This window comes from Alternaria burnsii (genome assembly GCF_013036055.1).
Source record: "Alternaria burnsii strain CBS107.38 chromosome Unknown 746, whole genome shotgun sequence".
In the NCBI taxonomy this organism is placed as follows: domain Eukaryota; kingdom Fungi; phylum Ascomycota; class Dothideomycetes; order Pleosporales; family Pleosporaceae; genus Alternaria; species Alternaria burnsii.
Genome location: NW_024066109.1, coordinates 1,598,100 through 1,626,072, shown reverse-complemented (window position 1 = coordinate 1,626,072; position 27,973 = coordinate 1,598,100). Strand labels below are relative to the sequence as shown.

General features: G+C 51.5%; 8 protein-coding genes across 8 annotated transcripts; 5 read left to right on the top strand and 3 right to left on the bottom strand.

Annotated features, from left to right (window-relative positions):
• GT037_003110 (atp-dependent clp protease atp-binding subunit clpx) lies at positions 1-1,934 on the top strand (the record flags this gene model as incomplete). The annotated part of the gene is made up of 2 exons (XM_038928157.1): positions 1-1,666; positions 1,717-1,934. 2 exons carry the CDS (start codon positions 1-3, stop codon positions 1,932-1,934), a joined length of 1,884 nt encoding a protein of 627 aa, XP_038789435.1.
• A 1,782-nt stretch (positions 1,935-3,716) lies between these two features.
• GT037_003109 (uncharacterized protein) lies at positions 3,717-5,456 on the bottom strand (the record flags this gene model as incomplete). Its single annotated transcript, XM_038928156.1, has 1 exon — positions 3,717-5,456. One exon carries the CDS (start codon positions 5,454-5,456, stop codon positions 3,717-3,719), a length of 1,740 nt encoding a protein of 579 aa, XP_038789434.1.
• Positions 5,457-11,686: 6,230 nt separating this feature from the next.
• GT037_003108 (anaphase-promoting subunit 15 mnd2) lies at positions 11,687-12,897 on the top strand (the record flags this gene model as incomplete). The annotated part of the gene is made up of 2 exons (XM_038928155.1): positions 11,687-11,719; positions 11,821-12,897. 2 exons carry the CDS (start codon positions 11,687-11,689, stop codon positions 12,895-12,897), a joined length of 1,110 nt encoding a protein of 369 aa, XP_038789433.1.
• Positions 12,898-13,090: 193 nt separating this feature from the next.
• On the bottom strand, positions 13,091-15,029 carry GT037_003107 (nadh-ubiquinone oxidoreductase kda subunit; the record flags this gene model as incomplete). Its single annotated transcript, XM_038928154.1, has 5 exons — positions 13,091-14,025; positions 14,456-14,489; positions 14,540-14,672; positions 14,728-14,955; positions 15,010-15,029. 5 exons carry the CDS (start codon positions 15,027-15,029, stop codon positions 13,091-13,093), a joined length of 1,350 nt encoding a protein of 449 aa, XP_038789432.1.
• A 418-nt stretch (positions 15,030-15,447) lies between these two features.
• GT037_003106 (nucleoporin nup44) lies at positions 15,448-16,835 on the top strand (the record flags this gene model as incomplete). The annotated part of the gene is made up of 3 exons (XM_038928153.1): positions 15,448-15,964; positions 16,013-16,671; positions 16,722-16,835. 3 exons carry the CDS (start codon positions 15,448-15,450, stop codon positions 16,833-16,835), a joined length of 1,290 nt encoding a protein of 429 aa, XP_038789431.1.
• Positions 16,836-18,838: 2,003 nt separating this feature from the next.
• GT037_003105 (uncharacterized protein) lies at positions 18,839-21,632 on the top strand (the record flags this gene model as incomplete). Its single annotated transcript, XM_038928152.1, has 3 exons — positions 18,839-19,285; positions 19,472-21,015; positions 21,068-21,632. 3 exons carry the CDS (start codon positions 18,839-18,841, stop codon positions 21,630-21,632), a joined length of 2,556 nt encoding a protein of 851 aa, XP_038789430.1.
• A 1,547-nt stretch (positions 21,633-23,179) lies between these two features.
• Positions 23,180-24,796, bottom strand: GT037_003104 (transcriptional elongation factor iws1; the record flags this gene model as incomplete). The annotated part of the gene is made up of 3 exons (XM_038928151.1): positions 23,180-23,420; positions 23,469-24,027; positions 24,079-24,796. 3 exons carry the CDS (start codon positions 24,794-24,796, stop codon positions 23,180-23,182), a joined length of 1,518 nt encoding a protein of 505 aa, XP_038789429.1.
• Positions 24,797-25,466: 670 nt separating this feature from the next.
• Positions 25,467-27,679, top strand: GT037_003103 (mrna cleavage factor complex component pcf11; the record flags this gene model as incomplete). The annotated part of the gene is made up of 3 exons (XM_038928150.1): positions 25,467-25,628; positions 25,710-26,111; positions 26,162-27,679. The coding sequence occupies 3 exons, from the start codon at positions 25,467-25,469 to the stop codon at positions 27,677-27,679; spliced, it is 2,082 nt and encodes a 693-aa protein (XP_038789428.1).
• Positions 27,680-27,973: the final 294 nt, after the last annotated feature.

Here is a 27,973-nt window from a genome sequence, read left to right as displayed (position 1 = left end):
ATGATGTTGCCACGGACCCTCCAGCGCGCGCTCCCCGTTGCCGTCTCGCCCCAGGCCCGCGCGTCCTATCTCGCCCTCTATAGCATCTCGCACCGTGCACCCTTGTCCCAGTCGCACACGCGCAGATCCTCCCGATTCAACCGTTCCGACTTCAGCGGCCAGGGCTTCTCTTCCTTCTATGAGCCCGATCAGCCCACGCGAGGCCCATTGGGCAACACCAGCAATGTGGGCGCTGGTCTCATCACGCCCAAGGTCCTGAGACAGCATCTGGACCACTTCGTCGTCGACCAGGACCGCGCAAAGATAGTATTGAGCGTAGCCGTCCACGAGCATCATCTCCGAATCCAGGAAATCAAAAGGCAACATCATGAGCAGGCTAGACTCGAGGCGCAGGCGCAGAGGAGAGCATCTGTATACAGACACCCTGTAGAAGGTAGCCCCAAATCTCATTTTGATCCAAGCATCCATGATTTCAGCTCTCATCCCCAGACTTTGCCATGGCTGAGTAGCAGAGCAGACGAGTTCCCCGGTCAGCAGTCCACCGTAGAACTGCATAGTCACAGTGACCCTCTACCCTACAGCGAAGCACCTGCCTACAAACCAGCCTCGTCCACTGCCCCCGACTCTGATTCCTTGCTCGATACCAGCGAGCGCCAGCTGCAGATAGAAAAGTCCAATGTGCTTATACTTGGTCCAACTGGTGTAGGCAAGACACTGATGTGCAAGACGCTGGCAAAGACGCTGGGCCTGCCCATCTCCATGTCCGACTGCACTACCTTCACACAGGCTGGATATATTGGCGACGATGTCGAGTCTTGCGTAGCCCGCTTGTTCTCGGCCGCCAACTATGATATCGACGCAACTGAGCATGGCATCATCGTTCTCGATGAAATCGACAAGATCGCAGGGTCCAAGATGTCATACGGCAAGGATGTCGGTGGCGAAGGTGTCCAGCAGGCGCTCCTGAAAATCATCGAGGGCACAACCGTCCAAGTGCAAGCAAAGCCAGAGAAGAGCGCAAACAAGCCCGGCGGTATGCCTGGTGGTCCTCAACCTCCCGGGCCTGGTGGAAACAAAGGCGAGGTTTTCAACATACGAACTGACAACATCCTCTTTATATGCACTGGCGCCTTCTCCAATTTGCACAAGATCGTCCTGGACAGGAAGTCAAAGGGTAGTATGGGCTTTGGAGCGTCGATACGGACATCGAATGCGCATGCCGCCGCCGACGGTGTCATGCTCACTGGCCCCGAGGCTGAATCCTTCAAAAAAGACTCGCCATTCTTCGTACCTCCGAAGAACGACGTACCTAATCCCTTCGGCGTCAGGCAGATTCAGCGAGAGGAGAGGATCAACGTACTTGACCATGTGCAGCCAGCAGACCTGCAAAAGTTTGGCATGATACCTGAGCTCATAGGTCGGATACCCACAGTCTGCGCAGTGGCGGCCTTGGACGAGGAAGCTCTTGTCCGCGTTCTTACCGAGCCCAAAGATAGTCTAATACGACAGGAAGAGCACAAGTCGTATCTCAGGAACATCGAACTGCGCTTCACCAACGGCGCGCTTCGTGAAATCGCACGGAAAGCGGGTCGGATGGGCACAGGTGCTCGTGGACTACGACACGTCGTCGACCAGCTCCTCTTGCAAGCCAAATATGAAACACCCGGTAATTTTCATTTCACCTCAAAGATAAATTCAGAAGACTGATCAAACCAGGCTCAAGCGTCAAGCACATTCTCGTAACACAAGACGTAGCCCTCCTCAAACGCGCACCTCTGTACTTCCACCGTGGCCAATCTGCCGCATTCGAAGCTGCCCACGCGCAAGAAGAAGAACGATTCGAGGAAGAGCTACGTAGCCAAGAAGATCCAACAATTGCCAGCGGCACCGCCAACTTCCAAGAATACAGGAAAGCTAGTGCTGCAGGCTTTTAGCCTACAGTGTGCTACGGGATCGCGCCACCAAGTTGCGGGAGCACCGCAGAAGCCCGCAGAAGAACACGAGGGGGTGTGTAGGCCTGTCTTCCGGCCTGCTTACGGCGCCCAGTGGGCGCAGAGGCGTGCCATGCATACTCGGATATAGCAGACCCAGCTTATACGCAAGCAAGCGCGGCTTCGGGCCGTTGCAGCTCTTCTGATTGTGCATCTCGGCGCCCCAAATTCTGTCAAGAGCCGAGGGCGATAATATTTGCTATTGATACAGTCCGGTCCTGGTGTTTCGAAAGCTCACCTCAACTCTATCTGGACTATTTGGCTCCCATTCGCCCCCAGCATGTGCTGCGAAGCCTCTCTGTTTTTAATGTCTCCCCTTATCTCTGTATCTTGGGAGTTCGAAATGGTGTTTGGGGTTCTTACTTTTGTTTTCGGGTTTTGACTTGGTCGGCTATTCTGGGAAGGATTCGGATGAATTGAATGAATGCGTGTTGGTGACACAACATATAGTTTTTGGTACAACAATGAGATAATGATCTGCCGTTCGATGAGATTCTGCACTACACATTATGAGAGCGCCATCATCCTAACTTGCTTAAACGCCCCTGGTCCCGAAGAAAGGTTGTTTAGACATCCATCCGTCCGAGTGTCGAATGGAAAGGGGTAGGCTCAGGTCATGCTATGCCTTGTTCATATTGATGGCCAAAAATCAAAGGAGCTCAACATACGGTCATGCTCGGGTACCTGCGACGTTCGCGTTCTGAACCATGAGGGCACATGCTGCTTAGCTTGCCGGTTGCTTCTTATCGACGTATGTGGTGCGCATCCCACACCATCCAATTTACCATATATTAACTTCCGTAGCTCGGCCGCTGTATACCAGCATTCCGGCATCGAACACGTTTTGTTGTAGCGAGCCGGGCGAATTGAAGGAAGGTGATGCGAGCACACGATAGGCCTTTACTGTGGGAGTTGACTACTATCGCTTGTTGGCGATAAGGGTGTGAAGGAGTAATTTTTCTCAGTAATTCTGTTTTAGGTCTCCATGTTGCCATATTCTGCCCGTCTGTATCCATTGGCTCCGTCCGATTCCATAATGTTCGTAGTGCTGTTGCATCGGATGAGCTGAAGCCAATATGCAAACTCCCGTTCTTGCAACCAAGCGAGCACTGCGAATGCTGCGAATTAAAATTCTCAATCAATTTTTGCTGTTTTTCGTAATCACACATCTCTCCGAAACTGTACTAGGTATGCATTGTTCATGCAATGGGGTGGCATTGATGAATATCCTGCAGATGTCTTGTGAGCTGGAATTAGCCAAGCCAGGACAAATAAAATATCATGATCTAGGGTGGTACAACCTATAGCGCCTTCTCAGCCCTGTTCTGCTGAAGATCACGCACTGAGGCCTGCACGATATGTATGCTGATTGTAAAACGATTCATTGAATCTACCAGTCCTCGTGAGGGAACTAGTAGTAAGGAGAATTGATACATGATCTGGTCTAGTAATTAAAGTTATAGTAACAGAACAAAGTCTATGGCTGATTCGCCCGTAAGAACGACATCTGACAGCGAAGAAAAGTACAGATGAGATTTCATGTGGAACAAACGCTTTTTCCAGAAACCAAAGTGGCCGAAGCTAGAATTGTTTCATGTCAGAAAACCGTCCACCCAGATCATCATCAAACATCAAAGTGAAGAACTCCGAAAACGCCACTCAAATGCCCGCTGTACATGGCGCCGTATTTGTATTCATAATTCGTGCTTTCGTATCGTCAAGATCTCATTCCTCAAAGTCCTCATACAACATAAACCCAGGCTGAGCGCGCATCTTCTTCGCGCCCCTTCCTTGGTCCCATGTTGGCGATGCTGGCCGAGAGGTGGCACGTGATGGCGGCTGTGACGAGTACATCTGAGGATACGACTGTTGTGTTGAGAATTGAAAGTTGTACGCTTGCGGGAAGCTATCCAAAGAATGAGGGCGGTGAAGGGCGTAACCAGCCTGAGCCGACATCTGGTCCCCTGTGGGACTGAGCATGGTTGGTGAAAAGTAGCTTTGACCGCGCTGGTGAGTGGCATATTGTTGTGTAGGCGCAGGTGCCGGCATTGCAGCACCATAGAAGCCCATACCAGCCTGGTTCGAAGCCTGAGTCGCAGGAGTGGGATTCATCATCCGGGGGTACTGTGCCTCGCGTGGGAAAAACATGCTCTGCGAGTGCGGCAGTCCAGGAGCTTGCGGGACAATAGGCGTCGTGGGTAACGAGTACTGACTGCTGCAGACAGTCGGGGAGTATTCGGACATGGGAACAGTGTACTGAAGTGGCATCGAGTCGTGTGGCCCAGTGGGAATGGTCAAGGAGCTCAGGGCTTCTGAGGGGCTTTCCTTGTTCTTGTGGTCGTCTGTGATTTGTACAATCTCGGAGATCTCCTGTGCGAGAACGTTTTCGTTGGCGTCCTTGAAGGTGAATATGACCCTGTAACCAACGGGTGATTTGTCTTCTTGATGCCTGCAGTAGCATGTTATGCGCATGACGAACTCAACCTTTTTGGCATTCAAAGAGTAATCAGTGTTTTCGTTGTCCTGCCACCTCTTGAACTCCTTCTCGTTAATCATGATGATGCGGTCGTCCTCGTAGTTGGACCACTCTTTTTCATCATCTGCCTCGCGCTTCTTTTTGCGGTTGAACCTCTTGGCTTCGCGCTCTTTGCAGCCCTCACAGATGATGACTGCACCGCCATTTTGGGGGTGACACCGGTCATCTTTGGCGATATCTGTGATGGCCACGCCACGTGGGCGCCTTGGGGTCGCTTCCTCGCCTCGAGCACGACGGAAGGCACGGTCCAGTCCTTCGGGCTTTTCCACGGCAGTCGCCAGAACGAGAGTAAGCTGCAAACGGGCAGTGCAGTTGTTCTTCTCATTAGCTTCGACCTCTTCGGTGCTGGCCATCTGCTTTGGTTTGGCAAGGTTTTGGCGAGGGAAGCGAATCCACTGGAAGTGCGGAGCGAGCGGGTCCATCGTCACGGTAGTCTTGATTTGAGTTTCGGCCCGGTTCTTGTTCTTGTCGAGCGCAATGAAGACTTTGGCTTGCTCGACAGCCTGCGGGATGTGGATCGCAGGCCAGCTGTCGTTGGTAAGGGAATCATTGCAAGTCTCGGGGGAACTGGTCTGACTCTGGTCCCGGTTGTACTCGCCTGGGGAGTTGGCATTGCTAAAGATGAAATTGTCGTGTGGTGAGGGTGTGTTGGATGTGGGTGTAGACTGGGCAGTGTTTACAAAACTGCTGAACTCATCCTCGGCCTTGATGCATGGGTAGCCTTGGGTGGAGAAAGAGGTTAGGTCAAGTGCCGAGTCCTGTTTCCTGCTGGAGCGCTCGCTTGTGCCAGGTAGCACGCCAACAGCATCGTACGAGGGCGAGAAGGTGTTTGGGTCAATGCGCATCTGCCAGAACGAGTCTGGGAAGTCGCCATGGTTTTCGAGGTCCTGGGGATTAACAAAGGTGTTGTAGTTCTGCATCGTGTCCATGGTGGGCAGACAGACGTCTGGGTAAGGAATTGTGGGCCGGAAGAGGGTCCCGCGGTCGATCAAGATGTTAAACGAGAGTGGGCAGTGTGCAGGAGATGCGAGGACAGAGATAACCCGTGGGTCAAAGGAAGCGACAGTCTGGGACTATAAAGCTAGCAATGGGAATAGTGTGGGCGTGTAATCGGTCGTGGCCACTGCTGATGAGGGGTCTGCTCGCAAAACCAAGGGTGCAGGTCAGCGCTGCGTAAGTGATGAGCACGACCGGCTATTGTCCAATGAGACAGCGCGCGAGCCAAGTTGCGCACCGGAGGTGTCGGCGGGCGGGGAGACGCGTCAGGGGCAGCGGAGGACGATGAGACCAAGACTGCTGCAGAGGGCGAATGGGGGTGGGTGAGATGGAAGGTGGTGAGGGGAGTAGTGAGGCAGGCGAGCGGGGTGCGGAGGAGGGAGAAGGTGGGTTATGGGGACGAGTGAATAGAGGGCGGTATTTCTCTTAGCAACACCCCACTGAGGTTCGCCGCAGTCTAAGGCTACTACTAACCAACGTCGAATGATCCCTGCCCATGCGAACGACACCACCAAGAAACGGAGCGGGCGCCTTTGTAGAGGTACATCGATTCCATGACTGTCTGCAAGTGGCAGCGTCGTCGCCCGCCCGGCTACCCAGGCCGATCCACAGCTGTCCGACGCCCCAGAGCACTGGACTCGGCGCTACCCATTATGCCTCAATTTTTCAAACTCCACTATCCAAGGGTATTGAATTGTCTATTCTTCCATTGCGAAACTCATGCGGTCCACCACGGGAGATGTACTTGAACCTCTGCGCCGTCGAGTGCACGACCCGTTAGCTGCAGATTCTTCATCACCCTGCAACACGCTGATACCGCCTTACTCGTCTGGGTGCGCTGCCTTCTGACAGGCGGCTGGAGTCGGCTTGCCGTGTAACTGCGCCGTTTGTGCTCAATCAAAACATTGCATCGTGTCCGACGCCTTGCAGCCAGGCCATGCGAATCATACTGCACCATTGCGTCGAGGCCTGTCCACCATGCACGCCTCAGATCCACGCCAGTCTGGGACTTGGCTTCTCGCGGAGTCTCATCCGACAGACCGAGCCAAGTCTTTCTGCCACCTGGGCGTCTTTCCAGACGCCTCGAATGGTGCCATCGACCGCCTACATGACAGAGAGTTTCCAGGGCTGATCGACCACTCAGGCTCTCCAGGGTTCCTCGTCGCGCACGTCCAGCTGCAGCTTCTGTCCATGCCTGTCGACTTGTAAACTCTGCGTTCAGACACAAATTTCGTTCTGGTTTTCGGACGCAGTCTGCCGCAACACGTATCCATATCTGAGCTGTTGCTAGGCTGCCGTCATCCGCCCTGTTGAACCCCAGGATTTTAGTCCTTAGCCCCCGCTTCCAGTGGCGATGGACGCACACCGCTGGGTTTCTCGGAATGCAACTACTCGAGCTGCCATATCCCACTCCATGACACAAATTGATGCTTAAGCAATACGGATTAACCCCGAATGTGTTTGTAACATGTGAAAAAAAGAGTACGATATTACAAAACGCGCAGGCTGCTACGTCGCAAACTCACCTACAGTCTGGTAGACTGACACGAATCTTTGCTACTTTAATGATGCTTTTTGCTCGGCCGGGCTTCCGCGTGGCTTTGCGGATATTTGGTCATTGGCTCTCTGTCGGCATGATACTCGCTGGCAGAGGTCCGACACACGCGCCAAGTCAGCCTAGGAGCAGAAGCAGACCTTCTTAACAGTCGCCCAAGCTGACAACTATCAACTTTTGTTCTACGGTGCTTCGAATACAAGCACGGTCTCACATCAGGTGCTTCCTGTAAGTCGAGAGGATTGACCTCTGCTTCAGATGTGGTTGACATGCAAACTTTTTCTAAAATTCTGCACGTACAGAGTCCCTGTGTTGCGCCGTGCTATAGCAAAAGGTATTATACTACCAGGACAACTGGCACCAGACCACATATAGGAACAATCTTCCCCTGCGGGCGATCCTGCAGTATGGAGATTAGAGAAACCCCCACACCCTATCAAGCACACCGTGCCTAGCATAGTCCCAACCAACGTCTGCAGTCGCGGCCTGCGGGTAGATAGTTGTTTGATAAGATAGCGTTCCCGTACCGTACTTTACATATCAAGTCGACCATGGTACGTTTTGCAGTAACACAATTAGTATGCAGACCCCACCGGCATTGGGTAGGGACATGCAACTACCACGTTCCCAGACGTGTAAGATATTCCGTATACACCCGCATGCATTACACGTACAGTCAACTATGCCACAAGTGTGCTACTACCGTGCCACAACATCAGCCGCTTGACATCTCTAAACAACTCTAAGAGGGGAGGGTGTAGCACAGCAGCAGCGGCTTGCACCTGTCCGGAAGGAATCGGTAGTATCAGTGGCGACGGCCCGCTGATGCTTTGGAAGGCTAACCGTACTTCGTTGTACATACCGAGGGTCTTCATATAGGAAGGCTTCAGGTTTTAGAACTCTCTTGCATTCGACAGTCTAATTCTCTTGAGCCTGGGTATATCCAAGTGTAAGATAGTTTTAGACAAGGTAGTTGTCGCCAGGCTTACCAAACTCGAAGATTGTGGCCATTCGTACATGTTGTGGAGCGTAGAATTGTTCAACGACATCCGTGAGCAACTCGACGCAAGACAGTCTCGCCACGATTGACAAGCTACACCAACGTACCACATATGTCCCTCATATGTAGCACACACACACACACACATGTACGATGAGATCGTTGTTATACATAAAGATATTCGTATTATCTAAGGTACGACACCCAATAGCAGAACTGATTTGACTGTGAAGATATTCACTAGAACCGATATTATGCTTGAAATACGTAAAACGCCTCGAATACTTCTACAGCACATTATGGCCACACTTGAGAAAGCACGAGCCTCAATATATACACTAGGAGAAAAACCCTCCTAAGATTTCGATACGTCATACGTGACTTGGTGAGACTGCAGAGCCGTTGGTCAAGATACCATCTGTCCAACACTGGGATGAGTTGAAGCTTGACTCAACCAGCCGGACATTAATGCTCCAACGAAGAGAAACCGTTATGTATGCACTGTATTCGCAATCGTTTCGCTTACCAAACGCACGAATGAGCCTGCTTGCCAGAACACCACCTTTCGAGCCACACAAAACCCCTCAGGTGCAACACAATGCATGTCCAAGGCTTCGGCAATATCTGCGTACCCAATTTCGTCGCCTTCCCCTGCCCACAACGTCACGGACCAGGTCCATAGTAGCCTACCATTCTGTATTGAGATGGACGCCTTTTCTACATTGAGTATCCAGGTGGTGTGATTGTGGGCTCAGCGGCACGACACGAACTCAACGGTCCTGGAAACGGGCAGATAAGTGGCTCTGGTATAAAGCAGCCCCATGGGAAAGTACTCAGTACATAGGATCCTTACCCCTCTCCTCCCACACGCGAACGAACTGCACCCTGTCGCTGTTGCTGACAATCTGCAGCATTCCCATGATACCGTTATCGCGGACGCACAGCCAGCCACTCAGGTGATATTGCAACCCTAAAATGGCGCCTCTTACGTTTCCGTAGCAAAGTTCTCGACGCTGGACACTGCTAGCGCGCGTGTTGGTGCAGTGCGCGTCCAGGTTGTAAGCGGAGCTTCGTTTTCCAAGGACAGGACCTCTCGACATAGCACATGAATAGGCTGGTCTCCACTTGCAAAACTCTCCTGCGTCGTGCCTTTTGCACTACGGCAATATGTTCTTAGCAGCAGCCAACCCATACGGACGCCTTGTGGGTTACGGTATTGCCAGCCTCTCCTTAGTCGTAGCAAGATGCAACTAGAGCAACCTATTTTTCTTACCATAGCTATGCTTTGGGATACGTTCTGCTATTGCAGCTTAGAGAACGCCGTCTCTGTGGAATGCTGCAAGGATCAACATTCCCTTCCTCGATTGCATGCCTGAACCGCAGTTAGGCATCATTCCCGCTACCCGCTACCCGCTATCCGAAATCTCTTCACCGTGTTTCGTTCCGACGCGGCTTCTCGATCGTCACTGCCACACATCTCAGCCTGTTTACTTTCGCTTGCTCATGCCGCATCCTCTCAAGCCATGGGCTGCACGCCTGGAATCTCGACCCGTCCGTGGGCGGCGAAGCGGCTAAAATGCGCGATGCTAGCGCCAAAGTAAGCATTAAGCTTTAGCAGCCAAGCAACCGTTCTCGTGCGGCGGGCGCACCTCCGGGACTTCTCAATGGGGGATCCCAGCACGGCAGACGGATCGCACAGATGTCGCATCGTTAGCCATGCCATATCAAAATAGTCTTTTTGACGGACGCGGAGATTATGGTGATGAGATGCTTTTTTAAGATAGGCTACGTCTACATCGCGTCCGTACCTGCCCACTACCAGCCTCGTACCGGCGCGTGTCACGTCCTTGCGAATCGTTGGATCCGCGATTCGCGATGTCGGAGGCGGAGGTGACCGACAAGCCGGAGCAAAAGTGGAAGAGATGCATGGATGCGCCCGAAGTGGTGCCGTAGACGAAGGACGATTAATTCCAAGCGCAGCAAAGGCTGACGACGTTCGAATGTAACAGCGGGAATAGTAAGGTGGAGATGCGCCGTTCTCCTTCGATCTGGAAGGATGTACAGGTACAAGTACGCATCACGATTAGTGTCCGCGGAGGCTGAACATGACTTCATGCAGGGCCGATTGAACGATGATATGACAGCCGTTTTCGACATATTGCTGCCCGATTTGTAAACTGCATTCGCAAGGGATTTCCTCGTTGTAGTAGTATTCATTGCTACGAAGCGCTTACTATCGCTTTTTGCGGCCGACAACAAGCCCGACACTTGATCATGAATCCACCCCCACGGACGAAACATGATTAATATGTCAAATCTTTCAGCGCGCCTATAACGGCTTCCGGAGGTTCTGGGGCTCTCTTGTGGATCAACGTCGTACACAGTAGGTTTCATGTATTCCTTGAATCTTCTTGATACCGGGTATGGTACCAGTCGTCCCTGCTCGGGCCGATACAACGAATTCTTCGAGTCTATGCGGCTTCCATGAATGTGTTACGGTCTTGGTGATTGAGTCCCTCACGGTGAGTTTTTGACCGAGCCCATCGATGTTTGCATATCGATCTTGATTCGACCAATATGGAGTCCAGCGTCTGGCTTTTCTCTCCCTTTGTTGTTGAACAGAGCAAAAAGCGAGTAATAGGAGAGTTGACTTGATCGTGTCTGGATCTAAAATTCTCAAAAAATACTGCAATATCTTTACGAGTAGTATCACCAGTTCTGACTCAAATGGCTTCTAGTTCTCATCCTTTTAATTCGTAAACGTAAGGGTGATTCATGACATTCAGAAATCACCAAGATCATTGTGATTTCCATGTTGCTTTGATAGCGTCATGGTCTATCCAGAGAACGGTTGTACGCTTTTACACGGTCAGTCTTTAAGCAGCCCGGGTATTGGATACTGCGAGCATGTGATGTAAACAAGGACAGACAACATATTATCCTTGCAGATCCATGGATCTCTTTGGTAGCCAGGTGAAGAAGCAGCTCATGCATACGAAATACCACAGTATCTATCCATTTATCTAGACGGGAGTACATACGTACGTCCTTTGGGAATCCTAAGCAGATGCTCACAGCAACCAAGGCCAGAAAACATGTGCCACTCCGCCATCGTCTTTTATCCAAAAAGCATATAAATACTAAAATTTCCTTCCGACCATAACGTCGAGGTTCCAACTGGATTATTCTAAAACGAAGGCTTGGGAAATTGGTATGACTTTTAAAGTCTAAGTAGCATGAACCTCAGGACCCTTAGGACATAATTTCGGTCCTGAAAGGAAGATGTGATGCTGACCGAGTAGAATTGTGGTTACCCATGATAGAGGTACAGCTGACAAAAGAATCCAGCTCTCTAAATAGTCTACGGGACAAGGTAGATGTATAGGGTGGAGTGGAGGGCAGTATGGAGAGCGTACGTAGAGCCCTGCTGGCGCCGACTTGAGCGCCTTCCTGCATTAGGACGAACCGAGGTGGGGCCATCAGCTTACAGCAAGCACGAAGGAAACACCAAACGACGCGTCTCGACGCGCACAACCCGCGCCGTCGTACTTTGGCGGTTTCTTCTTTCCGCCCTGCAGCGTGCTGTTGAGGGGTATACAAGCTTCAAGATGTTCTCGTTACCCATGATCGCGCCGCGCCCAGTAAGTACTTTTACATATGTCTCGGCTGCTTCAACTGAAGAAGCGAACATCTAAAGCTTCAGACCTAAGCAACACTAGAACTGAATTGACGATGTTCCAAGGATGCCAGCCTCTGGCCTTCCCACCACACCACCCACGCTGCCTTTGAGGACACCCATTCGCACTCTCCACCAGACACATCTCATGGCCACAACAGCCGACGGCCAACTTCGCACCACGGCCCACGTCGCCACCAGAACCATCTCCTATCCAGCCTGACTGCCGACGAAAACACAATCGCGCAGCGCAAACTCAATGTCCGCAGATTTGGCGCGGGTTGGCTGCGTCCGCCTGGTGTCACCAAAACACTGCAAGCGATTGACGACGAAAGGCTAGAGAAGGAGGAGCAAGAGATGATGCAGCGCAGAGAGCAAGTAATGATGGACCTAGCAGCCGCACAGCAGGACGCTGCAAATGAGGAGCAAAGGGAAAGAGGAGAAATGGAAGAAGATGCCGGAGGAGAAGTAGAACGGGATCTTGACGATGAAGTCCCTGAGGCACAAAGCACACCCAGTGCATCTGAAGTTTCGAGTGACGAAGAATCAGAGGAGGAGGAGGAGGAGGAGGAGGAGGAGGGCAGTGAAGTCAGTGGCGACGTCCAAGAAGAAAGCACTGTACCCTTCAATGAGGATAGTTTCATAGAAGGCAGCATGCTCGAAGCAGAAGTGTCTCATATGCTGGAGATGGAAGAGGCGGAAATGGCAGGCGTGTTGCAAGATGAACGCGATCTCGATGACGATGTTCCTGAAGCTGGGAGCTACGAACACACGGATTCTGAACTCGAAGATGACAGCGACATGGATACCAGCGCTCTTCCACCTGGACTCAGCTCTGTGCGTTCGAGACGCTCAACAAGGCGCCGTTCAAGTGGACGTCGTAATTCCAGTCGCAGAAGCTCGGGGCTGCCTGGTGGTATGTTGTTTGGGGGTGGACATCCTGCGGTTGGAAGAGTCAGTCTCGGGGTCGATCTGGGAAATGGAAGGAGTAGCTTTGGTATGGATGGGAGTAGTTCATTTCTTGAAGGTAGCTCTTTTCTGCGGAGTTCGCCGGCGGGGAATGCTGCGGCCAATAGGGGTAGCTTGAGAGATAGGTTCTTAGGTGCTGCGAGAGGTGGTGGCGGTAGCAGCAGGAGGGCTTAAGACTAGATGTGGTAATGATTACGATTGTGTGATAGAGATACCCAGTAGCTCCACGAAGCCTAGATAACTGTATTGAAAGTGCTCGAATGGTAAAGACGTGTTGGCGATGTGTATGTCTGGAGGCTTCATCCTCACCTACGCTCGCTTCCATCCATCCTAAACATGACTTCGAAAGTCCCCACAACCCTCATGTCTAACCTGTCATCTGATAGAATGCCCTAGCGAGGAAGCTGCCTGCCTCATCGTACACCTCTGCGTGCGCTGCCCTTTCTTTCTCAGGGTCCATGCCCAAGCAAGCACCGACACACCGGATCCAATCCTCCAAAGCAATCCTGCCTGTCATTAGAAAATGGAACTCCAGACGTGTCTCCGCGGAACAGTCTCCATCGACACACTGGCCAGTGTAGTCTCCAGCGGCCATGCCGCACAGCTGATCGAGGCGACCCTGCCACTCGTCGTCTGCAATAGTGATCATCTCGCACATGGCGCGTAGTATAGACTCCAATGTAGCCACATCGCTGCTATGAATGAACCAAAGTGCGTTGTATCTGGCAATGGTAGCGTCGACGAGCTCGATATTAGAGAGCAGATCGTAAGCGAGGGAGCGACGAGCGAGTTCTGGGCTCAAGCACTCGCGGTTTGATTCAGCAACCAACGTGCATGGTTGAGGGCGCCCAGTGCAGATGGGAGCGTCCTTGGAATATGGACAACTGTCGGTGCGGTTGGAGATAGCCTTCTTGTGGATCTGCAGATGGAAGGGGTATGTAAGATCCTCTAGAACCTCAAGTGGAGGATCGAAGACGAGTATATCGGCTGCAACCTCTTCGGGTCTCAAGACGCTGAGAAGATACACCAAGTTACGGTTATTCCAATCGATAGGCTCGGATATGCCATCGGAGATTGGTGAGGTGGGCGGAGTAGAGGCGTCGTCTACATAGTTATCGCAGAAGGGGTTGGACATGACTGATCCGATAACACGCGTAATGGAACCAGAGCGACAACTAGAGTAGTAGATACTCAAGAAACGTGCTACAAGGATGTCAAAGGTATGATGACGGAGAAGTAGATGGTGGCTTTGGGTGAGAGAAGGGAAGCCGTAAGGAGTAGCTGCAGCCGAGATGGCGAGAACTTAAAAATAATAGCTGCATTGTTGAACAATAGCAGGTGACAGTGAAGATTGAAGCATTGCGGTGATGGTAAATGGTGAACCACTCGAATTCACTTGCGCCATAAAGTACCCTGAAGTATTCGCATAAAATCTAGCGAGCCACACATACAATAGAACATAGACATTTAGACTTGGAATGCTAGACCCCAGAAAGAGAAAGGCGAGCTTCTTCGTAACATGGTCGGGAGATGCGCCAAGTGACATTATGGAATACAGTAGGAAAGAATGGGCCGCTGTCACAATACAAACAGTCATGCAGTGTTTTGTCATAGTCACACATTTCAGGTGATGTCGTTCATTTATCCTTGGTGTCCTTTCCGGCGGCAAATATGTACAAAGCTTAATGAGTCGCAAAGATGTTGCGTGTGCGCAGGTGGACTGGGGTCTCACCCTTGGGCGCATCTGGTATCGTCTTCTCCAATTTCTAAAACCATATTAGTGAAGGACATGAGCCAGAGTGATATTCCAGCATACCAGCTTTTCGAACACACACTTGTTCAGCTTGCGCTCTTCTGACCGGCAGTTCCAGAGTTGCTGGTTGTGGTTCTCTAGGCATTGCCAGTGGGTGCGGAACTCTGCCAGGCAGTTCTCGTTGATGTCCTTGATACTGCCATATGTGTCAACAACCAAGGTATAGAAGGGGGCCTTCTGCTGGTACGTACACGCTAGCCGCACACCTGGTGACCTTACGGCCCTCCTTCATACAGTCGAACTCTCCCCGGCCGTTGGCCTCAGTCTTGCACATCATGTAATCATCGTTGTAGGCCTTGCATCGCGCGCCAATGAAGAACGAGGCACTTAGGAGGGGCGCAGAACTGGCTCCGAGCTCTTTGACCTTGGGGATGTCGTCGGGTAGAGGGGTGGTGTCGATGAGGGCTTGCTGGTTGAACCTGCAAACTATTTAGCGCTTGGAGCTAGCTATGAGACGAGAAGAGAGAGTTTACCTGGGCTGGCGCGACGACATCTTGAGGGTGAGGTGCCAATGGCGGGCTATCTGCTTATGAATTGAAGATGATGCTCGTGAGGTCGTCGCGGAACTCGGTCTTGGCGGTTCACTAAAACTGGCAGGGATGCGATCGGCCGCAGCTTGGTGCCTGTCCTTTGTGAGTGAGAGACAACACGCTCCCACCATTTAACCTGCACCTCCACTACACCTCTTGCACGGATTTGACGTCTCTCGGCAATCAGAATGCGCGCAGACTGAGCTTGCTTGAGAATTATCCCTGCGCCAGCGTCTCCGCCGTTTCCTCTTCGCGCACCCACGCGCGACCGAAAACAAACATCTGAAGTTCTTCCATTCGCGACTTCGGACAGCACCACTCGTTTACAACACCATCGAATCTGCCTAGGAGGATACGCGCATACCCCAGGCTTTATACAACATGTCATTCAGCTTTGGAAACACGGCTGGTGGGGAGAAGAAGACGGGCACTCTTTTTGGAAGCACCACAGCACCAGCTGGTGGTCTGTTTGGTCAATCGCAGCAGCAACAGCCACAGCAGTCAAACGCGACACAGTCTGGCAGCCTCTTCGGGTCATCGACCGCCCCCCAGAATAACAATAACAACAACAACAATAGCTTGTTTGGATCAACACAACCACAGCAACAGAACTCCGGATCGAGCTTGTTTGGCCAGCCGCAACAACAGCAACAGCAGCAAAATGCAGGTTCGAGTCTATTCGGCCAACCCCAGCAGCAGCAGCAGCAGCAGCAACAACAACAGGGGCAACAGCAACAGCCAAACATGGGCAATAGCCTATTCGGCGCCTCGTTGCAGCCAGCACCTGTTCTCAACAATGTACAGGCGCAAAGCGTTCAGCAACAGCGCGAAGGGCTTCCGCAACTGCGCCAGTCTTCTGCACAACCTTTTGCTGGCTCTGCCTACATGACCGGTCACAGTATGAACCTTTCAACTCATTTGCTGAAGCTATGCTAACACTTGTTAGGAGAGAAGTCGGTCATCGAGCAGATACGGATTCTCAACAACAAGTGGGACCCCGAGAACCCTGAATGCGTCTTCCAATACTACTTCTATAACTCGGTCAAGCCCGAAGAAGCGCCCTTCTACGGGCCCTCGCAAGGCGAAGACGAACGGAAATGGGAGGAGGCTTTGTCAAAGAAGCCAAGCCCAGGTGCCATTCCTGTGCTTGCCCGCGGCTTTGAACAGGTTGGAGAACGCATCAAGCAACAAGCAGCTGCCGTCACCGCGCTCCGGACCAGACTGCACGAGATCAACAACAGTCTGTCACTTCTCAAAGACGCGCACGAGCTGACTGTAGCTTCGCGCATCACTGAAGCAAAGCGGAAGCACATCGTTTTCACACAACGAACACTAGCCCTTGCAACCAAGGTCCAGATCCTGCGTAACCGAGGATACGTCATGGATCAGCCAGAGGAGGACCTGAAGAAGAAGCTCATCGAGTTGGAGAAGCAGACGTTCGATCCCGTACTTGGCGGGCGGCAAGAAGAGATCTGGGCGCGTATGTCTGGTGTGCGCGAGCGGGCGCGTATCCTTCAGGAGGAGACCGAAAAGCTGGGCAAAACAATTGAGCAGCAACAAAATGGTGAACTCCTTACAGATGAAGATCAAAAGGCACTAGAGAAGGTAAGAAGCCAGCTTCATGACGCCTTGCATACACTAACAATGTACTGTAGCTGCTCAAAGACTACGACCGACAACTCGAGCACCTCAAGAAATGGGTCGACGACACTAGAGACGAGTACGATGAATGGGAGACGGCGCAGCAATCAAGGCCGACAAAGCGATAAGAGCATAATGCGGTGGCGTGTTCGGCATGTACGATTCATAGGCGATCTGGAGGTTATATTTCGAAAGTCGGGCGTCGTGAGATACCAAGCAGCGGACGGATACATAGAAGACGTACAATTAAGCGTTGCATAATATCTCATCTTCATCATAGTGTGCGTTGGAGCATTGGTGATCGATTTTTTTTATTCACATAGCAGTCCTTTCTAGCTGACTGAAAGCACCAAGTTCACTTGTCCTGGCCACTCAGTGTTTTAGGTTTTGATATCATCGTGCATATGCCAGTTGGTCTTCCGTGATTTCCCGCCGATTCTCAAGAAATATGTGTCAATAACATGTATACGGTAAGGGTATTTGTGTCCGTTCAATATGTAGAGCCTACAGTATAGACAAGTATAGTTACAAGCGCATCCCTTGCGCACATGTTATAAAGAAATTTGCTGGTATATCGCTGGGTGTCTCCGAGTCTAAGCTTGTTTACGTCCAGCGTCAAGGTGGCGTGGAAAAGTTCATGATCGCAGGAAGGGTCGTTGCTTAGAAGAGCTTCGAGACGTATTCGACGAGATGAGGTGCTACAGGCAACATGTTAGTCTTACATCTGTATACTACCCAGTCTCTGGTTGCTCTTACAGAAATAAAGCACAACAGCGCTGGCTGCTGTCCACTTGATATCGGTCATAGTCTGTGCTTCAGCCGCAGCAAGCTCCTGCTTGGATGGTTGGGGTGGTGCTGTCATGCACGTTAGTATCATTGTCTGTGACTCTTCTGTCATGATTGTTAGAACCAACCTCCAAACATTTTCTTTATGTCTTGTATGATCTGTGCGGTGAATCACAAGAAGGGTTGTAGTGGTGTGCAAGATGGATATCTCAAAGATGACGTTCACACTGCACTTCGATACGCAAAAGTTTGGATTGTCGGAGTTTGGGCTGCGATGTTTCCGATGAGATCGGTCACGTGCCTGCGCGTACCTTCCCAGCTTGTTTGTTATGCGTCCCTCTCCTCCGTCAGCATGAAAGGAGCAATTTTTTCATATCCTTTTTCTCTGTATCGTTGCACGACGCTGATACCCTCATTTACGCAGTCTGCCCGACAGAACCCGGGCGTCTTTCCAACATCTGGACATGTCGTTCTTATTGTCTATCAGAGACACCTAGTGGAATCGGAGTGACTTGCGCATCTCTCACTCCGTCTCGAACTTTTCGGCCGTAAGAGTGTCTCGGTGATTTGGAGCAGATGCATCATCCTAACTAGCAAGCCAAGCTTACTCGACTTAACGTGCCTTTGTACAGTATGCCACCCCTTGGATACCTAGCCCAAGACCATCTCATTTCACAGATCACTAAACAAGTACCCCTGTCTCGAACCTACACAGGGCACGGAACCATATTCATGGTCGTCATAGCGCCGTGGCGCCACACTGCCGCGGAGCAAGCTGCAAGCACGTGTTGAGACAGTCGATCCGCATCTTAATATTTGGGGGTAAGGTGGTGTTGAGTTCTTAGTGGGGCTGACACAGGAGACAATTGAAAAGTCCACTTGCATGCATGTCATCTGCAGCGCGTGGTAACATCATCAGCTCTTGTGCATAGTCACACTACATAAAGCGATGGCTCCAAGGCGCCTGGGCAGCCTATGCTTTCACCATCAGAATTAACATAGGGCTGGCTGGCCCTGTAATGAGGCTTCGCGAACCGTTAAACTAAGTGTTTCAGCCCCCAGAAGTATGCCGTCAACATGTACGCCACATGCACCGCGGTCCAAGTCCGAGCTGAGGTGCACCACACTGCAGCACGGCTTGCGTGTCCAATCAGCCAAGCAAGTAGGCATGACTGATCGCCGCCGCGTAGTTCACTGTCGATCGGCCCTATGACAGCCATTACAGGGAGTCAGCTCTCGCCTTGATATATTAATATGTGGTGTACCGTAAGGCTAGTCGTTTGTCGACTTACTCTGTCTACCTTCCTGTCGCTCGTTATTCTTACTGTTTTCTTATCTTACTAAGATGTTGGTTCCTACAACTTCCCTCGTGTTAGGGTTGTATTCCACTTGCGCACTCGCGCTGTCCGCTCGTTCCACCAACGGATATGTCCACGAATCATCCAACTTGCGCTTTGCAAGCCGCCACGCCCACCCACATGCTCAGCCTCGTCAATCTGCAAATCAAGATTCGTCGTGCGCCCCATACTGGCTAGAGGATATAAAGCACCAGGGCGTTGCTAGTTTCAATCCAAACCCAAACAACTACACAGTGTTCAGGAATGTCAAGTCTTATGGCGCTGTCGGCGACGGAATTACCGATGATACTGCCGCCATTCAGAAAGCGATCACAGAGGGGAGCAGATGTGCCCCGTCATCCTGCGAGAGCTCTACCAATGAGCCTGCTATTGTATACTTTCCTGGCGGGACTTACTTGATCTCGAGCAGTCTCATTGACTATTACTACACTCAGGTATGCAGCCCGCAGAGTCCGAATAGCTAGATATACAAACGTGTTCTAGAGGCATACACCATCCCATCACTCGTTAGCAAGTGGATGGGACATTACGTGTATACCTCTCGCAAAGACGTTACGTATCAGGCATAACTCGAAACGATAAGCCTCTCTGTATGAGTTACTTTGACTAATTCCTGCAAGATCATCGGAAACCCAAATTGTCTTCCTACGATCAAGGCTGCAGCCAATTTTTCTTCCACAGGCGGTCTAGGATTAATCGATGGCTCTCCATACCTAGGCACTGGAACCCGACCCGGTCGAACTGGCTTTGGACCTACAAACACATTCTTCCGCCAGATTCGCAACCTTATCCTTGACATGACACACCTCCCAGCTAACTTTTCAGCTACTGGAATTCACTGGCCAACTGCACAAACTACAAGCATCCAGAATGTAGTGTTTAACATGAATGCCGACAACGGAACACTGCACCAGGGACTCTTCGTTGAGGAAGGATCTGGTGGTTTTATGACTGACCTTGTTTTCAACGGAGGAAACAAAGGGTTCAGCGTCGGCAACCAACAGTTCACTACTCGAAACCTCACGTTCAACAATGTCAACACTGCTATTGAGCAGCTCTGGGATTGGGGCTGGACGTACAAGTCTGTCTCTATTAACAATTGTAGGGTTGGTTTGAACATGTCTGCCGGTGGCCCTGCCGCGGTTAACGTGGGATCTATTACCTTCTTTGACAGTGAAATCAACAATACCCCGATTGGTATCGTTACCTCCAGGACTGCCAATTCTGAGCCTGCTGGTGCCGCAGCCTTGTACTTGGAGAATGTCAAACTCGATAATGTCGGTACTGCTGTACTTGGTCCAAATGGAACCTATCTGGCAGGATCTCCTGGTACTTCGGTCATTGACGCTTGGGCTGACGGGCATCGATACCTTCCGAACGGTCCGGTTGAAGCACAAGGCGCTATCGCTTCCACTAAGCGACCAGCAGAGTTGTTGGACGCGGAAGGCAAATACTACGAGCGCTCGAAGCCTCAGTATGGCGAGATTCCTCTATCACAATTTCTTAGCGCACGTAGCCTTGGAGTTACTGGAGATGGCCGAACCGATGACACTGATGCTCTCAACGCTGCAATCCTAAGGGCTAAGGCTGAAGGCAAGATTCTTTTCCTTGACGCTGGTTTCTATCTAGTCACCTCGACGATCTACGTCCCACCAGGTTCCACTATCGTCGGAGAAGCCCTTGCTTCTGTCATCCTTTCCTCTGGTCCCTTCTTCAACGACATGTCCCTTCCTAAGCCAGTCGTGCAAATCGCTCAGCCAGGAGAACAAGGTCGAGTCGAACTTTCTGACCTCTTTGTCAGCACAAAAGGCCAACAAGCTGGCGCTGTTCTGATTGAATACAACCTTTACTCTCCTACTGGCGAACCTGCTGGCCTTTGGGATGTGCACACTCGTATTGGAGGATTCGCAGGATCAGACCTGCAAACCGAGCAGTGCGAAAAGACACCCGATCTCGTCACCACTTCCGAAAATTTGGTCGAAGAATGCATTGCAGCTTACATGTCGATGCATGTCACCAAGTACAGTTCAGGGCTGTATATGGAGAACAACTGGCTCTGGACTGCTGACCACGATCTCGATGATGCGCGTAACAACAACACTCAGATCACTATCTATGCTGGCCGCGGTCTGCTGATTGAAAGTCTTCGGGGAACTTTATGGTTGTAAGTTTGGAAATCGTCATTGTTTCGTTAGCAGTAACTAACGCTCAGGTAGATACGGCACAGCAGTCGAGCACCACGTTCTCTATGAGTACCAGTTCGTCGACACACGAAACGTCTTCATGGGTCAGATTCAAACCGAGACTGCCTACTATCAGCCTAACCCTGATGCCCTCATTCCCTTCCCAACCGTTCCAGCCTTGTCCGACCCAGTCTTCACGGCTACGCCTTCGAATGGAACAAACTCAACATCGCCAAACACAGCTTCAGGCTGGGGTCTGCGTATTCTCCGCAGCAACAACATCCTCGGATACGGGGTGGGACTATACTCTTTCTTCGACAACTACTCGACAGACTGCTCGCAGGTTGGCGCTGGTGCGGTGTGCCAGTCGCGCATCCTGTCGATCGAAGGGGACCGCAACACGTATGACATCAGTCTCTACAATGTAAATACTGTGGGTAGCACAGAGATGATCACGCGGGACGGGGTTGACTTGGCGAGCAATGTGGACAACAACAGCACTTTCGTGGACACCATTAACGTATTCAAGATTGATAGCTTTGGACTCAAGTTGTCCGTGGATGTTGGGGTATCGTCGGGCGACGTCTTGAACAAGTAGATCTTGGTTCCACTGATTGGATACGTGGAGCTAGATGCGCAGTAGTAGTAGCGGGGCCTCGGCCATTTGGTTTTCAGATTCTTTCATACCCATAGTTTCATACAAGATTTCCGATGCGCAGATCGTTTCATTACATGCCAGTCCTTTTTTATCCCTTGGTATAGAAACGGCTCTTGATCGTTTCTTTTCATCAAAATCCGATATGGTCTAGTGGCTAGGATTTGCCGCTCTCATCTGCAGAGTCAGTTCACTGTACAGTGCCGGCAAGGCCCGGGTTCGATTCCCGGTGTCGGAATATTACCTTTTTGCCTATCTTTGCAGACCGAATCAGAAAGAGAGGCCCCTTTGGCCGTTGGTCAGGTCTTTCTAAGCCGTTGACGACCTGGATCTGGACGTCAAGTAGCGAGACACACTCTCGTACCAGGCTGGTATGGAGGCCAGCGATATTTTTTGTATCTAACGGGATGCGGTGGTTGATTAGAAGATATGCATCTCTTCCCTGCCGCGGATGTTTGGATCTTTGACTCAATACGAAGCTGGGCCTTGGGGATGCTCACTACATCTTGTGTCAGCATGTTGTACAGATATTCTGTAGCATATACTCTTCACTACCTTGTATAGCCCCCTCAGCATGGGTTTCGTACTATGAATACAGCTTGATGTCCAAATAACCGTGAGGTTACCTTCACTGTCCCAGATCCCACCTTGCATGACAGATATGCAAAAGATGAATTCTGGACACTGAGAATGTCAGCGTGTGCGATGCGGAGGTTCCAATTTGGGTAACTGAATGTCTCATGTTCTAGGTTAATATTGAGTGGCAAGACTCGACACATGATATGCAAGGAAAGTCTCCTTGCGCTGCAAGATCACTCTTGTACGCAACTCGTTTGTTGCATCCAGTATCCCGAGAAACAGATGAGCTTGTGTAATCGTGAGATACCTAGTTACCCTACAGTGGTGACGGACACCTACACCATACACTTAATTACAGATCGCGAATCGACAATTACGAGCTTCCGGAACCGTACAGTAACGACATGGCCATCGTTTGGTTCATAGAATATCCTGCTATCAGCTCGTGTTTGCCAGCCGTGACAGGGTACCCAAGCCCATGTCAAGCTTTAACGTCAGTGAAGAGGCACACATGGTCGAAGTGCCGAAGTTGGGGAATGTTCTTTCTTGTATGGTGACCGAGCTCCCAAGAGCGCCCTATGGAAACCATAGATCTTGTGAATAAACTTGGTTCTGTCTGAGCTATGCTTCACAAAAGGCACCTACAAGGTTTTTACTGCAAACTGTGTTGAGACACTTGCATGACCAAAAGCAGTACATATCAGAAAAGAACTGCATTGATATAGTGTACAAGAGGCTGGCGGAATCCACACACCAACTCTAAGTTGCAAGTAACGCCCGCTATGCAATTTTAACATGCTGAACCCTCAAGAGTTTGTAATAGTACCAAAGCGATGTCGAGAGCAAGCATCATCAGAAGTAATACTAGAAAGAAAACGCACCCCAAAACAAAGTGCGCTGTAAGATCCAGCTCAACGCCTGCCACCACTGCGACCTCCCCTGATCTGCTTCATGATATCCACATTGCTCGAACGGCTCCGTGCGTTCTCGTTGAACACAACGTTGCTCTTGGGCGCGATGGTATACGTAGTGGGACCAGACTCCATGCGAGCGCGCTGGAAGGCCTTGGGAGCTTCAAGCTGCTTCTTGCGGTTGGCTGCAATGGCCGCAGCTTGGCTGCTGGCAGCGGACCTATCGCCAGTTTTCATTTGACTAGAAAATATCAGCATGCGTACTGAAGTATGCAAAAGTAAATCATACCTTGGATCGTAATCGGCCTGGGCAAACTCCTTCTTGCGGTAGTCGTCTGTCCGCCTAAGGATAGGACGTGTCCAGTCTGTAAAGAGGCGCTCGGCTTGTCGTTTGATGGTCAACTCGGGCTTCTTGCTCTTGATGTAGAACATGATGACTTTGCCAATGCCAGATGCAACAAGTGTGTCCTTGTTGACAGGCAACTTGGCCAACGAAGCCATGAGATCCTTCTGGATGTCGTACGCGGGAAGACTGCCATCGCTGAGGGGCTCCAGGAAGAAGCGCACCGACTCGAGCAGGTTCACCTCAGGGTCCACGATAGTATCCCTCAATGTGTTCTTGTTCAGCAGGGCTGTCACTTCAGGCAGAAGTTTGAGCTTGTGTCGCGCGGGCTCATTGCGCTTTCGGCCTTCGTTGTCGGCTTCGGCAGCTGCAGCCATACGGCGGCGCATCTCCTCAATCTCCTGGTCGGCCATTTGTTCGAGGTCAATGCCATCCTTCTTGCGGCGGCGATTGGAGCCGGTGCTGACAATGCTGTCTATCTGGGCATTGAGCTGCTTCTTTCGTCCTACAATCACGGTCAGTTTGGCAACCTGAGTCTGGGTATCAAATTACGCACGCTCTTCTGGAGTGAGATGCTCGTCTGGATCGCCATCTGGGCTTGCGCCGCGGACTCTGCCTGCCTTCTTGGACCGCTTGCTACGCCTGTCGCCTTCAGGAATATCGCCATCATCGTCGCCGTCCTTGTTCTTCTTCCGGCGTGGCTTCTCGGCTCTCTTTTTCTTCTTTTTTGGCTCTTCGCCCTCTCCCGCAGTGCGCTTCCGCTTGTGTACACCAATCTGCTTGACGTTGTCTTCGTCAATAGCCTGCGCCGGACGCTCATCGATAGCGACGTTGTTGATATCGAAGTCACCAAACTGCTCGTCCATTTGGTCGTCATCCAGCGCCTCGGAAAGGACCGACTCATTGTCTGACAAGCCGGCCTCGATGTCGTCCTGGTCAGGCATCTCGCCAGGCCGGTCCTCTGTCACCTCCATATCTTGGTCTGGATCACCGATGGGTGGGTTTGGAGTAGCATTCTCCTCGTCAATCTCAGGGCGCAGAGGATCGGCTGGGTCGTCGCCAGCCTGTGGAAGCGGCGACTTGGAATGCGACCGGGTGAACTCGACGTCCTCCATCGTGACAATTCCGGCCTGTTTCGCTGGGACCAGGGTATCGGTGGATAGGCGCTGAGGATGTGGAGTCGCTCGACGGTGGCTGGTCGCAGTAAAGGTGGACGGGGGCAGAGGGCGATCGCGAGATAGTGAAAGCAAAGTTCCAGGGAGCGCGACTGCCATGACGCGCGGTGATACGATTTGCCGTGGCCGGGCTTGGCAGTCGCAACCGCGCCCCGGCTTGTTCGCGACCTGCTGTCAAAGACCGCAGCCGCTCCACCTTTGTTCGACCACTCACTCGCCTGACCACCATCCTTAGGCCCCCACCACCACGACACTTTGACGAGTCTTTGCGACGAGTTCTGCTACAGAGGCTGATTGCCGCTGCCTTTCTGCTTTTCAACTGACGAGCTCCAACACAGACGGCACCTTGCATAGGCTCCGGCACCGTCGCGGCGCCTGCGAGTGACTCCAGGTCTCTATTGCGACACGTCTGCAACCGCGCGTTGCCGCCTCACTGTTGGCTTGAAGGAGGAAGGGCATACAGACAGAAGGAGGATTGCAGTAGCTGGAGGAGAGCGAGTTTGTTACTGCCTAGCTGTACCGGCGCAGTCTTCACACTGCGTCATTTGGCGCGGCCATAGCTAGTATCCAACACAAGCACTGTCATTACGTGTGTTCGTCGAGAAGCGAGGAAGCATATCGTCTATTGTTCATCTGGCATCGACATCTTCAGCGTTGCGACTCCCCGACCGCAAAGCCAGCCGCTCACTCTGCCCCTTGCGCGCAAGTTTCCCTTCTTCTTCTAACAAAGCACATATCCATTCTTGTCTAACCCCAGTTCTTGCCCATCATGTCTCTGCCAGCTGCTGAAGTGGCTGCCGACTTTCGGGATGCCTTGCAAGATTTGAGGATGAACAGCAGACCTGAGATTAGCAATCTAACCCTCATCGCCAAGGAAAACACAGAATACGCGGAAGCTATATCCAATGAGCTGCAGAAGCATATCCAATCGGTAAGTCCTGGATACTGGCAGACTAACAATTGCATCAGTCCATAAGCACTCACTTGATCCGCCCATGACTGACATGTGTAGACACGCCCTGAATGGAAACTCCCAGCCCTCTATGTTCTTGATTCGATTGTCAAGAATGTTGGCACCCCATACACTGTCTACATCGGTCGCAACCTTTATAGAACCTTCATGGACGCCTATCTCGTCATGGACCAGAACACCCGCAAGAACATGGAAGGCCTTCTGAAGACGTGGAAGATGCCTGTGCCCGAGTCCATGGACCCACGTCCTGTATTCCAGGCCGACGTGACGCAGGATATTGAGAATGCACTGGCTAAGTTCCGCGCAGCTCAGCAGCAGATTCGGCCACAGCACGCGCTTCCACCTCGTCCTCCGTCGCTCAACGTTGCTTGGAGAGGTACATCAACGCCGCCTCAAACTGGCCCGCGTTATGCTGCTCCTAACGACCCACGTGCTCGACCAGTAAGTCTATGTTATTATTGTCGACAAACAACTGCTAACATTTAGTCCAGACACAACCCCCGACTCCTCAGTATGGGCCACCATCTCACACAGCCACACCACCTACATACCAACAGCCTCAGCAACCCGCTCAGCCCATGTCATCGGTTGACCTTGCTGACTTGAAGGTGGAAGTAACTCAACTTATTAGTGCAACACAGAACATGTTCGCACACAACCCAGCTGATGCTGCTCTACGCACAAAGTTGTCCGCACTGTTGTCCTTGAAGCAGATCCTAGATACGCAGACATTACCCCCTCAGCAATTGGAGGCTGTACGCCAACAAGTTCGAGCATTAGCACCTCCACCAGCACCAACACCGACATTTGCTCCTTCTACGCCAGTATATCCGCCACAACAAGCAATGCCTCCAGGTTATCCGCCCAACTTTTCTCCGATGAGTGCACCTCCGAGCAGTGCTCCCCCGAACGTTGCGCAACTTCTTGCAGGCTTCCGACCGCCGCAGCAATCAACCCCGCAACCTGCCTCAACTCCTAATCCACCCGCTTTGAACTTGGCGGAACTACTCAAACGCGTATCTTCCCCAGTACAATCGAACTCAGTACCCGCCCCAGCTCCGTTTCAAATGCCCTTTCAAGGCTTCCCACCACCAGTCTCGACCCCGGTGCCAGTACCTCAGGCTCCCCTACCGACCCAGTCTGCGACGCCCACTGCCAACCTTGCGGCACTACTTGCACAATTCAGCAAACCTGGTGCGGCACCACCCTCAATGCCACCCACGCCCGTACAAAGTACCCCCCTTCCTCAATTACCACCTCAACCCCCAGCTGCTGCCCCTACTCTAGGGTCAGCCGAATGGCTTCTAAAAGCTTTAAGTGGTGTGCCTGGTGGCATGCCTGCGAACTCAACTCCAGTTGCGTCTCAGCCGACCACGCAACAGGCACCAGCGCCTATCAGTTTGACGGACCAGATCGAGCTTACCACTGCGTCGATGAAGAAACCTCGTCTACATCTCATATCACGCCTCTACGAAGCCAAGCCCAACATCTGCGCCACATGTGGCCGTCGCTTTGAGAGCACACCCGAAGGCAAAGAGAAAAAGGCACGTCACATGGACTGGCACTTCAAGGTCAAGGATCCTGATGCTGGTAAGCGAGGTGTACACCGCAGTTGGTATATCCCTGAGAAGGAATGGATCGAGTACCGTGAGGTCGATGAGACTTCTCCGAACCACTCCAACGATGCTTCTTCCGGTAATGGTGCCGCTAAACCAAAGAAGCAGGCCAAAGATCGGTACGTGAGTGTACCACAAGACGTCACACTACAGCAGGCGCCATGCCCCATTTGTCAGGACAAGTTCGAGACGCAGTGGAATGTAGAGGCCAATGACTTTGTATGGATGGATGCTGTGAGTATAGGTGGTAAAATATATCATGCTACTTGTTTTGAGGAGGTATATGGCAAGGGTGTTGGTATAGAGGCACCAGGCACACCGGATTCAGTTCTCGGAAAGAGAAAGGCTGACATTGGCGCCAATGGCGACGGAAAGAAGGTTAGGGCCTATTGAAATAGGCTTCAACTTTCATGCGATGGCTTTTCCTCTTCTTTTTAAAGAAACGCGGTGATTGTGAGCTTTTGCATGCATAGCGTGGCGTTATAGGGCTCATCACGTCCTTCTTGTATATTTTTAAAATGACGAGGGCCTGCATATAAGCCGTATCAACGATGGTTATTAGCGAATCCACTTTCAGGCCGACAGTTGTATTAATGTAAATATGGTTGAAGAAAAAGATCGTCGTCTTCGCAGGTGTGTCCATGAACAGTGAGGTGATTGGCAATCAGTTTTTTCATTTGTATGCAC